General features: G+C 43.8%; 1 protein-coding gene across 1 annotated transcript in view; it reads left to right on the top strand.

Annotated features, from left to right (window-relative positions):
* RALGAPA2 (Ral GTPase activating protein catalytic subunit alpha 2) overlaps positions 1-13913 on the top strand; it is a 4189194-nt gene that overhangs the window by 1668584 nt on the left and 2506697 nt on the right. Inside the window, exon 23 of the mRNA XM_044060158.1 lies at positions 11490-11645. Coding sequence (XP_043916093.1) covers positions 11490-11645 — 156 coding nt within the window. The remainder of the gene's footprint in view (positions 1-11489; positions 11646-13913) is intronic.

The raw sequence follows: 13913 nt of genomic DNA, 5'->3' as shown, positions 1-13913 counted from the left end.
AGAAAGGGAAAGGTAATAGAATCGGAAGAGGCCAAGAATGTATTTGGACTGCAGGTTAAATATTGAATTCCCTATCAAGGATTGATATCATAGAATAGGCAAAGAGAAATAAATAGGGAAGTCCTAAGTGAAAGAGTAGCACTGATAGAGTTTTTAATGTAATTTAGAACAGAAGCTGCAGTTAAAAAAGGAATAATTAATAAAGCATATAAAATATTGCATGATAGTTATAAGAATCAGAGGCGCATAGAAAGAATTGAGAAGAGAGATTGGAAAAGCAATTCACAAAGAGACAATGGGAGATATATATATATATATATATATATATATATCTCCCAAATATGCAGCAAAGTCTAGAAGATTTAGGATCTTTGCCTGGAGGTGGTTTCATAGGTATTTTATACCCCAAGTAGACTCCAAAGTATTTTTCCTTAGGTGGATAGCAAATGTTGGAGGTGTGTCGAGCAAGAAGAAGGTGTCTGGGAGTGTAATGAGCTGGCAGACTTTAGGGATTTCCTGCAGACCACTCTGTTGGAGATGCTGAGTGAGCGGATTAGATTGACTGGAGAATGTTTATTTTTGAACTATGATACAGAATCGGAATTGCCTAGACAAAGTAAAGCCTTGCTGAGTCTAATTATGGTGGCTGCCAAAAAAGCAATTAATAGAAAATGGAAATCAAAATCTAGACCAACTTTACTAGAAGTAATGACTATAGTAACAGAGGTAAAACAACTGGAATTGCGATCTTTAGAAAAGGGAAAGCGCAAACTACAAAGGAAAAAAATGAGAACTGTGGGAACAATATATACAGAGAAGAAAAGTGGTTTAAAAGGCAGGATTTGAATGAGCCATATAATGCTTAACTGAGAATGACTGGATAGATTTTAAGTGATGTGTAGTGTTTGCAACTACAGTTGTTTCAATGGTGTCTGTGATGTATAATGTTTGCAACTAAAGTGGTGTTTTTTTTCATTTATATAAATGTAAGATTGCCGGTTTCACATGTGATAATACAGATTTTTGTTTAAAAAATTAATACCCTTTCCTTCTGTCATAGTTTTGTCAGGATCAGATCTTTCTGCTGGTATGATTGCATCTTTACTAACATATGTCTTGGCTACTTTCTCATAGCCAGGTTTGGAGCATATGCTGTGTGTGCCCATTCAGTTAACAAATTATGTTGTGGAACATGTCCAGTTGCTTTTTTGTGCTTTCATAAAGTTAATGCAATCTATTCCTTCTAGTTTCTCAGGTACAGCAAAAAATGTCAGATGTTATGTGATCCTATCTCGCCTACATTCTGAATGATGGGTTCGGAGCCGATCCCTCGGCTCCGACTCGGCACGCTTATGCCAAAGAGCGAAGTCTCTTATTGGCTGAGCTTACTATATCCCAGGATGCACCACTACCAGTCCCCCAGATCTCGTTTGCCGCTTCCCTGCAAGACGTGGTCTCGAGCTGGCTGGGCTGAGTAGCTTTATTAACTACTTTTCTGTCAGTTTTTGCTGTTTTTTGGTCACAAAAGCTGTTTTAACGGCTATCGCTTCTTTGTGTACGCTTGGATTGTGAAGATTCTTGTGTCTGATTGGGTTCTTTGTTTCCGGCCCCCCTTACATTCACGCCCTTCCCAGACGGTCAACCTTTGAAAACCTTTCAGGGTCTCTAGTCTACAGTAGTTGAGAGTTCCTGTCATTTACAGCTAGTGTTTGTGTTAAACTTTAACTATAAGCTTAGATTTATCACAAGCAAATCTATAGTTGTTTGAATTCCTGTCAAAGAATTGTTTAACATCATGTCTCAAACCCCTAGGCCTTCGGGCTTTAAAAATGTTCAAATGTGGTTTTAAGATGTCTATTACTGACGATCATTTGCTCTGTGTATATTGTCTAGGGGCAAAGCACTTGCAGGAGTCATGCAGCGATGTCACGCTTTTTCCTCAAGGGTCCTCCAGGAGAGGAAAATAAATTGATTCTTAAGGGTTAATTAAACCCTCTTTTGAAGAAGCCTTGGCATCCTCTCCGCTCCTGCCAAAAGAAAGGGCTTCGGTTCCGACCAGTCCGTCGGATCCGACTGCCAAGAGACCTAGGCAGGCCTCTCCTTCGCTCCAAGACTTGAGCCGAGGTCGAACGTCTGCCTCGATGCCACCAGTATCGACTCTAGCTTCGAGCCGATGGCTGGGGGCATCGAGGCGGGTCACCTTCCCGGCTCCACTGCTCGGAGCCGACAAGGGTCGCCCGCTCAGACACTTCCTCCTCGGCCGGTTCTACCTCGCACCGATGGAATCTGGTGTGAGTATTCCTCGGCGCCGATTCTCATCGAGTCGCCGAGCCGGTCCCCTAGTCCCTTGGGGCCGATGGAGAGGCCTTCTCGAACCCGTTCTGTTTCCTCTCGGTCTTCGAGGATGTCGGATTCTGATATAGACAGGGTGCTCCAAAGACTGTTCCAGTCCCCAGTCTTCCAAAATTTGTTTCGTTCCGACCCAGTTGGCTTCGAGCCGATGACCATGGCCCACCCCATTGCCATTCCTCCTCCGACTGCTTCGGCTCCGGAGCAGGTGCTGTTGGAGCCGGTGGAGATCTCAGGGTCGGCTCCGACCCTTACTCCAACCCGGCCTCGGGTCCGAGTTTGGTACGGACTTCTTCGGCTGGACCCGAGGGTGATGTTTCGGGACCTATGCTTTCGGTTCCGAGCCTCCCTCTCGGTGCTTCGGCTGCGGGACTTCCGTCGACTATCATGGCTCCGGAGACCGGACACTCCCAGGATTCTGGGGGTCCGGCTTTCAGGGCCATGAGGAGTGCCTTGGCCAAGTCCTCTTCGGCCATCTCTCCGGTTTACCAGCACCTTCCCTGGGCGTGGAGACTGGGTCTTTGGCAGTTCCCCTGTCCGTAACCAGCGGAGCCCCGAGGCCTGAGGTTACCCCCAGTGGGGGTTCCCCTCCTCCTGAGGGTTCTTCGGAGTTGTCTTCAGAGGAACCCCCAAGGAAGAGATCGTGCAAGAGGAAGCACGTGGACTCCCCCGAGTCTATTACATCGGACACTGATATGGATGATGCGGAGGGGTCCCCGAAGACGTCCTCGCATGATGTCTCATTGGCAGACATCTTAGAGATCCTCAAACAACGAAGGCTGGATATCCAAACCCCCCTCTGCTGACGAATCAGTGCTCCTCAAGGCCTTTGGGGCTCAGCCCTCCGCCTCCTGGGTGTCTCCGCCCTTCGACGAGCTTCTGGATTTAGTTTGTCGAAGGGCGTGGGAACATCCAGATACCGTGGAACCAGTCCCTTCTCGTCCAAATAAATTTTAGACTGCTCCCCGCGAGAAGGAGTTCCTTACTAAAGGCGTGGCTGTAGATGCCATGGTGGTGGCATCTGCTACACAACAGGACGTGGCAGAGGCTTCAACGTCTATCCATCCACCTAATGAGTCTAGGAGTATGGATAGGTACGGGAAGCGCACCTTGACTTCAGCGGCCTTTACCTTAAGGTCTCTGAATTACTTGGCACATTTTACCAGGCTTCAGAGGGATCTGGTCAAGGAGTTGTCAGATTCCTCTCGGTAACCTACCTGAGCAGCTAGCCCAGTCGGTTAGCTCTCAGTTGGCTATCCTTACGTCAATTTCTAACTCGTCCATGAGGCTCATTTCCTATGCGGCCGAAGGGGCGGGTAGAGCGGCAGGCACAGGCGTGGCTCTCGAGACAAGCCTGGCTCCGCTTGTGTCAGTTCTGGAGGCCTTCAAGTCTTCCTTCGCCGACGCTCCCTTTGATGGGTCCTCATTGTTTGGACCCAAGGTGAAAGACACCCTTACCCGCTGAGCAAGAGGGAAAACGTTATCTGCCGTAGGGGCCCGTTATTCCACTCCCTTCGGCCTTACCCCAAGGCCAAAGGAGGGGGAAAATGTGGTTCAAAATCTCGCAAGTTTTTCTCCCAACAGCAGGAAGATTCCCGTCCAGAGGCAGAGGGCGGGGAAATTTTTCAGGGAGACGCCGTCCCAGAGGCGGCAGAGGGCCCCGCAATTCTGGAGACCGCGAGTCCTTTCGTGGCTCTTCAGCCTCCCACACGACATGAGGGATTGCCCGGCTGTGCTGCTCGAGCCAGTCGGGTGTCGTTTTGCCAAGCACCTAAAAGCCTGGGAGTCAATCACTCAGGACAGATGGGTGCTTCGGATCATTGCCGGAGGTTACACCATCCCATTCAAAGACTCACCCCCTCCGTCCAAGAGAATCCCGGACCCACCACCCAGTCAAAGGGAAATAGCAGCCGCAGAAGCTTTAAAGCTGCTAGAAAAGGAGTCATCCAACCGTCCCCACAGACCAGATCGGATCAGGAAATTACTCCAGGTTCTTTTAGTGCCAAAAGACAGGGACCTGAGACCAATATTGGATCTCAGCAGACTGAACCAATCCGTCACGAAATCCACATTCGAATGGTCACGTTACAATCCATTCTCCCGTTGTTGGAGAAGGATGTTTGGATGTGCTCCATAGACCTCAAGGACGCCTATTATCACATACCGATACATCAGGCGTCCAGAAGGTATCTGCGCTTCAGCCTGGGAGTCAGTCATTACCAATTTTGTGCTCTGCCCTTTGGTCTCACCACAGCCCCCAGGGTGTTCACCAAGTGTTTGGCAGTAGTGACGGCTCACCTGAGAAGTCTTGGATTCCAAGTGTTTCCCTATCTCGACGACTGGCTCCTGACTGCCACCACCAGGCATCTACTAATGGACAACCTCAAAGCCACCATCTCCCTGGGTGTTTCCATAGGGATTACATTCAATTGGTCAAAGTCTGTCTTGCTACCCTCTCAGCATAAAGTTTATAGGAGCAGAGATAGACTCAAGATTGATGCGTCTTTCTTCCTGCCGAAAGGATCCGAACTTTACAGGGCCAAGTTCAAGCTCTGATCTCGAGATCCAAAGCCCCAGCCAGGATGGTCCTACAGGTTTTAGGCTCAATGTCTGCCACGGTTCTTTTAGTTCCTCTAGCAAGATTACACATGAGGATTCTTCAGTGGCTCTTGTCAACTCAATGGTCCTTTCAGGATCTTCCCTCAATCATCACATCATGATTACGGACATATGCAAAGGGACCTTCGCTGGTGGCTTCAGACATCCAACTTGGATCAGGGAAAACCCTTTGTTCTCCCCCCTCCGGTGGTTACCCTGACGACAGATGCCTCCCAGATAGGGTGGGGGGGGCATTGTCTGGGCAGGCTAGTTCAGGGCTCTTGGCTTCCGGAAGAAGCTCCTCTCCACATCAACGTGTTGGAGATGAGGGCTGTACTTCTATCCCTACAGGCCTTACACAAGTTTCTTCCTCAGGGCATCATCGCCATCCACACAGACAACATGTCGGTGGTTTGGTATCTGAACAAACAAGGAGGGACCAGATCGTATCCCCTTTGCAGAGAGGCCATGAGAGTGTGGGAATGGGCTGTAGCTACCAACCGCTTCTTGGTAGCGACCCACATCCCGGAAAGTCAAATGTATTGGCGGACAAATTAAGCAGGACAATTCTCTCTCCTCACGAATGGTCTCTAAACCGCACAGTAGCAGCCCAGGTTTTCAAGAGATGGGGGACGCCGTGCTGCGACCTATTTGCAACTCCACAAAACACCAAGTGCGAAGGTTCTTCTCCTTGATTCCACATCAGGAAGTACCAGCCATGGATGCTCTAGCACAACCTTGGCCAACAGGGCTACTTTATGCCTTTCCTCCAATTCCACTCCTTCCCAAAGTTATTCAAAAAGCTTCTCAACTAGGGTCTTCAATGATTCTGATTGCCCCATACTGGCCTCGTCAGATATGGTTTCCTTACCTGAAAAAGCATGCAGTGGACGATCCGTGGACCTTAGACCTGATCCCGGATTTGCTAATCCATCAGTCGGGACATTGGCATCAGTCCCTTCAATCTCTGAAATTGACAGCTTGGCTCCTCCACTTCCAACCTTAGTTAGAAGTCACACACTAGACCCGGAAGTAGTTCACATTTTATCTTCGCGCCACAAACCCACCACTAACAAATTGTACCTCAGTAAGTGGAAGAGGTTTGCTATCTGGGCTCAACTCAAGGGCTTAGACCCTATCACTGCTCCTGTCCCAGAGGTTTTGAAATTCTTAACATCCCTGTTTAATCAGGGATCTTCTGTCTCAACTATTAAAGTTCAACTAGCTGCTATCTCTAAATTCCATGAATCCACGGATCCTCCTTTGATGAGCAACAGACTATGCAAAACGCTCATTAAAGGTGCGAGTCTGTTAAGACCACCAGTTTTTCATCCTGCACCTCCGTGATCTTGATTTGGTACTTCAGCGCATTAACATCTCCCCTTTGAACCGGCTGCTACATGCGAATTAAAATATCTGTCTTGGAAAACGGCATTCTTAGTGGCTATTACTTCTGCAAGAAGAGTCTCAGAGCTTCAAGCCCTGTCTATTAAACCACCGTACTTGATTTTCCACAAGGATAGAGTATCACTTAGGCCTAATCCATCCTTTGTCCCGAAGGTCTGCTCTAGTTTCTGTCTTCAACAATCTCTAGAACTACCAGTTTTCTTTCCAAAATTCTCTAATGAAGCAGAATACACTCTCCACAAATTGGATGTTCACAGGCAATTACGCTTCTATTTAGACAGGACTCAGCAACTTCGTAAGTCAGACCAGTTGTTTGTGTCCTTCTCAGATAATAAATTGGGCCAAACCATCACAAAAGCTACAATCTCAAAATGGATCAGAGATTGCATAACTCAGGCCTATTCTTCTTCGAATAAACATCTTACATCATCTATCAAAGCTCATTCTACCAGAGCTATGGCTACTTCTATAGCCTTTCATTCCAAACTCGCTATTTCGAATTTTGTGCTGCGGCTACTTGGTCCAACCCGCACACTTTCATTTCCCACTACAAATTGGATGTGGCATCTAAAGGACGAGCATCATTTGGTTCCACGGTACTCAGGAGTGTTTTCCAGTGAGCCACCCAGGATTCAGGTGCTAGGGACGCTGTCCCATCATTCAGAATGTAGGCGAGATAGGATCACATAACATCTTTTAGTTATGTACTCACCATAACTTCAGATGTTTGGGATCCATCTCGCCACATTCCTGATACCCACCCTCCTTCCCCTGCCTTGCAGATCAGAAGAGATTGAACGGTTTTGAGTTCAACTGTTTTTATCTTGTTTCATCTGACGATGTTATATAAGCAGGGTATGCGTGTGTGCATGTATGCGGACAAACTAGATCTGGGGGACTGGTAGCGGTGCATCCTGGGATATAGTAAGCTCAGCCAATAAGAGACTTCGCTCTTTGGCATAAGGTGTGGAGCCGAGGGATCGGCTCCGAACCCATCATTCAGAATGTAGGCGAGATGGATCCCAAACATCTGAAGTTATGGTGAGTACATAACTAAAAGTTTTTCTCTCTGTACTATGTCTTTTAACTCTACTATGTTTTGAAGTAGTTCTTCTTGAGAAGCCTTTTACTCAGACATCTTTTTCTTTATTTCAGCATCTGATTTTTGCAGTTTTATCATGTCATCTGAACAGCTAGTTAAAGCATCTTCCATTTTGTAGCTTTGTGTTATTTGAATTGATCTTGTTCCTTCAGTGTTTCATTTATTTTAATAAACTCTGAGTGCATTAAACAGAAGTAGCTCTGTTTTGCGATGTTTTGATTGGCCCGTATACCGGTATACGGGCCAGTCAAAAATCGCTAAACACGGAGCTACTTCTGTTTAATGCGGAACATCGCAGTTCCACATTAAACAGAAGTAGCTCTGTTTTGCAATGTTTTGATTGGCCCGTATACCGGCATCCGTGCCAATCAAAAATCGCTAAACACGGAGCTTCTTGTGTTTAATGCGGAACTTCCGCATTAAACACAAGAATCTCCGTGTTTAGCGATTTTTGATTGGCCCGTATGCCGGTATATGGGCCAATAAAAAAAAAAAACAAAGCGGAGGCTGCCCGGGATTTAAACCTGCAGTGCGGGACTCGGGATCAGGCTGCTGATTTCGGGACAGTCCCGCCCAAATAGGGACGTCTGGCAACCCTGGCTGAACATTTGCAGAATCCTTCCCAGAGAGTGTTTTCTCTTCACCTGTTTGGATGATTTTCTTTCAGGTTCTCTAAATTTCTTCTTTGCTGGCATCCAGGCAGACTACTTACTAGCTAGTAACTGAATTTCACCCAAAAGCAGTTTCAGTGGCTCTCGTTTTATTCAATTTCTGTTTTCCCATTGGGGGAGCTGAAGTTAAGCTGTTGTTCAGTGTGCAACCACTTTGGGAAGTCCAGCTTCTCCTCTCATTCGATGGAGGTTGCTTCTTGGTCTGTAGTATACTTTCCCACCATACTCAACAGCCATTTTGCAGTTTAGTGGACAGCATAGTGGTGTACGTTAATTTCATATAATTTTTCAATAATACCAGAGTAGGGGATATTAACTGAAGCATTAGCCAGGTCAAGGTAGGCACTGTGAACTGAAAGACTATTGTCCACAGCCTTAGTAATGTTCTAAAAACAAAAATACATAAGGAGACTGTACCTGCTCTTCACAGAATTGCATTAATGAGTTGTGCTATGACTTATTCCATGGCTTTGTGTATAAAGGTGGCAAGGGTGATGGGCTTCTACCCAAATCTGTAGACGGACTTGCTGTGTGTAGGGGTTTCAGTAGTTGTTCCCCAACAATTAGGCTCAAACTGAGTGGATAGACAGAGATTGAACAGTGCAAGTATAGACTTGGATATAGTGCATTCTTTGCACTGATGAGAATGCAAACCAATATATTGTTTAATCCCATGAAAATATTATTTTTAGACTTTGATGTGGATTCCAAGACTTGCTCTGTAGTGATTTCAGGTGGCACTATAATTTCATTTATAATGAGAGCAGTAGTGTGGATTGGTGGGGTAGAGTTAGCACTAAAATTATCTTCTGAGAAATTTGCTGTATACTTCTGTTGCAGTGTGTGATATTATAGGGAGACTCAGTGCAGTTACTGTACCTGATTCATTAATTTCCTGACGTAACTGAAGAGTGATTTTTAGTTACTTTGGTCTCTCTAGCTTGGTATTTGTAACGACCTTAAGCTCATACTCCACTAAACATCTAATTGTGCTCTTTTAGTTCCTTGCTAACATGTTTCAGCATTTTTTTTGTGTGTGGGGGTGGAGATTACTTTTTATTTTCCCTCTTTTGTCATATAGTTTATTAATCTAGATGATCCACCAGCAGGTGTTTTCCTAAATTTATCATATTTAAGGTGGACTGATACTGACATTCTTTGCAGCTGTTAAGGTACTGGTAAATGTCAGAGGTTAATTCAACAGCTCAGTTAAATGGCTCCATTTGCATGGCTGTCAGCTTCTATGTTCAAGTATCAGGGAAAAATCCAAAAATAATTTCATTTGTTCATTGAGTTTCATTTTTTGTTTTTCCTAACACTGTAAATGTGTCTGTATATTGTAAACTAATGCTTTTTCACGCCTTTTGTATATATTTGTATATCTTTACCTTGCTTTTCAGTTGTATTATGTATAATTAGTTCACCCAGGTTGAACCAGATAATAGCCCATTATGATTAGTGTTCTGCTCCCAGGTAACAATTGTGTAAATAAAATAAAAAGATAAAATAGTAAAATAAAGAGGGATAAAGGCCCAAAATCAAAGACTTTTTAAAAAGTATTACTATAATTTGCTTAAGTTAGTAACACACCAAATTTGCATCAGCGTGCATTTTCTGAACAATACAATATTTGAAATGTAACGTCTTGCATGATTATCGACTGTAACCATTGGAAAGGTCAGGACTTGGAGTGTTGAGTCCTGCAGTGTAGAAATTGAATAGGTGAAAATCCAAACTTACATTTTCCATTTCTGAGATATGGTGTTGGTGGAGTTGGTATATTTATTTATTTAATATTTGTTAACTGGGAAAGTCCAACTTGGAACAAACCCAATTTTCAGTGAAGGCCTGAGGGAGAAACTCTACAGATGCATGTCTTTGTAACGTGGGAGAAAACTGGAGCACCCGGAGGAAACCCACATGAATGCAGGGAGGACATGCAGAACTCTGCACAGAAGGCACTCCAGCCGAGAATCGAATCGGACAACCTCTTGCTGTAAGGCGACACTGCTACCACTGCGCTGTTCTGCTTGTATACTAGTTAGGGGGTACTGGGGGCTTTCCCCCTGCAAAAAAACAAAAAACCGGAAGAGCAATGTTTAATATTCACTTTACTACATTTTCCTATTTTGTGTGTGTGCGTGCGTGTGTGTGCGTGTGTGTGTGTGTGTGTGTGTGTGTGTGTGTGTGTGTGTGTGTGTGTGTGTGTGTGCATGCATGCTTGTATAGTGAGCCATTAACTTTCAGAAAATCAAAAATTATACAACAGGCATAATCAGGGATAGCTGAGAGGTATGCAGTTTGTGTGGGATTGTTGTAGATTTTACTGACGTGTTTCTGCAAGCAGAAGTTGTTTCAGGAGCTTAAACCTTTCAAGAAGAGTCGTATAACTGACACACAAGCTTGCACCTGGGTGTTCTACTGATTTCAAAGAGCCCTGTCAAAAGTCTTGTGAAACTATAAAAGCACCCTTTTCTATCCTTTACTTTTGCAGGTGGTGGGGACTTGCAGCACAAGAAAGTCAGGTGGCTGTATAACAGTGGTAGTTGATGGTTTTCAACTTGGGGTTTTCAGGTCTGCAGACCCAATAGTTTATACTGTGCTATATTGCCTTCTTTATACACTTACAAACTAGATGCCTGTATTTCATTTCTTTCTTTTCCACTTATTTGTGTTTTTTCTTCTAAACAAAAGAATGTGTTTAAGATAGAGTGAGTAGACTGTTAGTCGCTGTTGGCTAAACCTTTGTGTGACAGTTCAGAATTGTTTTATTTTGAGTGTGAGCTGTGTCTGTTCAGGTATTATTTTCTTTCTCCATAATCTGCAAAAGGTCTTTTTATACAGAACAGATATAGAACTTCAGACTGACACAAGACTTAATAGTAATATTCAAAAGATGGTCTAGGACTACTTAATTAACATATTTGTATTTGTTAACGTTTTTTTTCTTTGAAAAGATTCTTTACTGTTTGGCTGATTCAGATTTGTTGTGGCTGAGTAGTCACACACATCCTACATAACTTCAGCAGGCAGAAAGTCCTTCATATCATCTTTTTACTGTCTTGTGATTAGGGAGTGTTGATCATGCTGTAAAAATTTCAGATTAGCAGGTAGTGCACATCCAACATGAGAAAAATAGCATCACAAATCTGTAATTGATTTTACAGTTTTTAAGGATTTGATTTTTCTAAGAGTTTAGACGTACTTCTGTGTCAAAAGATGTAAACTTAGACAGCTTTGAAAGAATATGTGGTAGTTGTGGTGCCAATTTTTAGTGTTTATATTGATTTGTGCTGAATGTACATTTATTGTGTTAAGAGCAAAATGAAAAATAGTAATCTTACATTTTGATTTGTGTTTAGGCTACCACATTACCAAATGAGTTCAAGGAGGGAAAACTTCAAGCATATAGGCTCATCTGTGACATGATGACTAGACGACAAGATGTGCTGCCAAATTCTGACTTTCTGATACATTTTTACCATGTGATGCACAAGGGCCTTATTACTGAAGATCAGGTAACCATACCCATCATTTATTTGTTTTCAGTTTTAAAAAATATTACAAGTGTTGTAAAGTAAAAAAATAAATAAATAATATTGGGAATCGTAGAGAGAGTGCCTTTAGTGAGTGGAGTACTTGAGTACTTTATTTTACTGTTTTGTGTAGTTCTTAAGAATGCTGAGATCACTTTCTTTTTGTATGCACAACTGTTTGGCTTATGTGCTTTATCTTGGTGTAAAATCTCAGGATTATGCATCCCCAGCCATTTCCACTTCTTTCCAACTTGGAGCAGATTTCTTTTGTCTCATGATTTTGGTCTATGACAGCTGCCATCCATCAGCCCTCTTGGCAGTCTGTTTGATGATACATTTTCTGTAGAAGAAGAGCTTTTCTCCGGCCAGTTCATGCTCTGTAGGGTGAAAACAGATTTGCAGAGGACATCTAAACATTTTGCTTTAAGATCCTAACCCCAACCTCTTGTGGCTGATGAGTACCTGTGTCACCACTTGGGCTTTCTATGCTCTTCCCTAATGCATCTTCTTCAACAGGCACATAATGCAGCAGGCCACCTTCACCAGTGTGATAGAACACAGACCATGTCCCTGGTACTAATTATGTTTGGAACCTGTTAAGCCTGCAGTTACATGGTGGTAATTAGCCAACCAGAAGACACCCTTCCTCTGCCGCTTTATGGGCATGCCACCATTTACATCTCTCTCTCACACCTTGTTCTTCCAGTGTCTGAGCCACAGTTTAAAGTGTGGTCATCTGGGTTGCAGGCAAGGCTTTGTTCTCACTGTGCTACAGAGCCAGGCAGCTGTTGTCAAAGTTCGGATCTGCTTGTAATCTACTTTGCTGGAATTTTCTACATTCCTTTTCTGAGAGTTATGACTCTGCCAGTTATGCCAGTGGTCACAAGATCAGTGTATGGGGCCAGATCTCAGAAATGAGAGCTGTTTCCACAGTTAAGTGCTTTGGCTCCACAACCTAACACTGATGAGAAGAGCTGTGAGCAAAAGCTATGGGCCTTCATCATCCTTCATTGCCTTACAGTAGTGTGGGGAGACCAGTGCATGGACCAGCTTGAGTGCTCTTGTAAAGGTTCAGACAAGAGCATGAGATTCAGAAAGTAAGATACCTGTAGACTAGATGTTACTTGTCTTCAGCACCCACTAGACCCACTTAGTTCATTATTCCTTTACAAATTGAGTTATTATCTTGAAGGGAGATGTTATTATTTTGCTTCTCACCAAAGGAAAGCTGAGACATTGAACGGGGAGGTAGAATGCTTGCCAGACATTCTTTGGGCTGAGATCTAGGGTTTAGCCTTCACCTTCTAGGTACTTTAGCAGGCTAATGTTTCTGAGCTGCATGAAAATGGGCCCTTAAATCCACAGGACATATTTCTGGGTCTGAACTCTAGAATCGGTGATCCACACATTTTCCTCCACTTGGGAGTGTGGCTGTTGCTGGCAAGTGTTGAGGCTGTGTCTATTGACCCTCATGTGTCAGTGTTTTGGACTCTTGTCCTTCCTTTTCCCATACTGCCTTTTAACAGCCTAATAAGTGCATGACAGTACCATCCAGCAGTTAGGTGTGGTACCAGCAGCAGGCCTTGTGTTGTCCTTTTATTTCCTCACCTCTCTGTAAACTTGTTCTACTCCTTCAATGTGGACACTTGAAGTCCTTGCATTTGATTTTAGTAAAGAGCTTGCCCTGTATCATTTGTATCTCTGAGCTGAAGGGGTACAGGAGTGAATCTAAAGATTCTATCCAGAGATGATTACCTGTGAGCTCATCTGATTTCTTGGCTATTGCTGAATCTGAAGAAAAGGAAATCGCTTTTCTTTTGAGATTCAGTGAGCCTTCCTTTTCTCCTAGTACTTGCTAGAACCTTGAAGTCTTCTTTAAAGTGACATTTACCTATAGCTGTTGCACACAGTAATACTTGGTTCTTATCCTAGACAGCGGCTATGTCAGTTTTACTCTTGAAACGTTTTACGGTTACAAGAGAATACCACATTTGTTTCTTGAAAATACTCCAGCTCTTCTGACCCTTCTACTTCACAGAAAACAGACATGTATTGGCCATCTCATTAGAAGGTCCTCATTCTTAACCAGGTACTCACTAGAAGATTCATATGTTATTTCATCTTCACTGTTTATATCACAGAAACCTCAACATTGGCTATTCTGGCGCAGTCACATTATCCGTGACTGTGGACGGGTTGAACAGAAGAATATGATCTGATGGTTGTCCTTTTCATAGGTTCATAGTTCTT

The sequence above is a fragment of the Protopterus annectens genome, chromosome 1.part2, assembly GCF_019279795.1.
Source record: "Protopterus annectens isolate FY-2018-M chromosome 1.part2, PAN1.0, whole genome shotgun sequence".
NCBI classification, from domain to species: domain Eukaryota; kingdom Metazoa; phylum Chordata; order Ceratodontiformes; family Protopteridae; genus Protopterus; species Protopterus annectens.
Note: the sequence above shows the minus strand (reverse complement) of the source record. Positions and strands in the feature narration are given on the sequence as shown.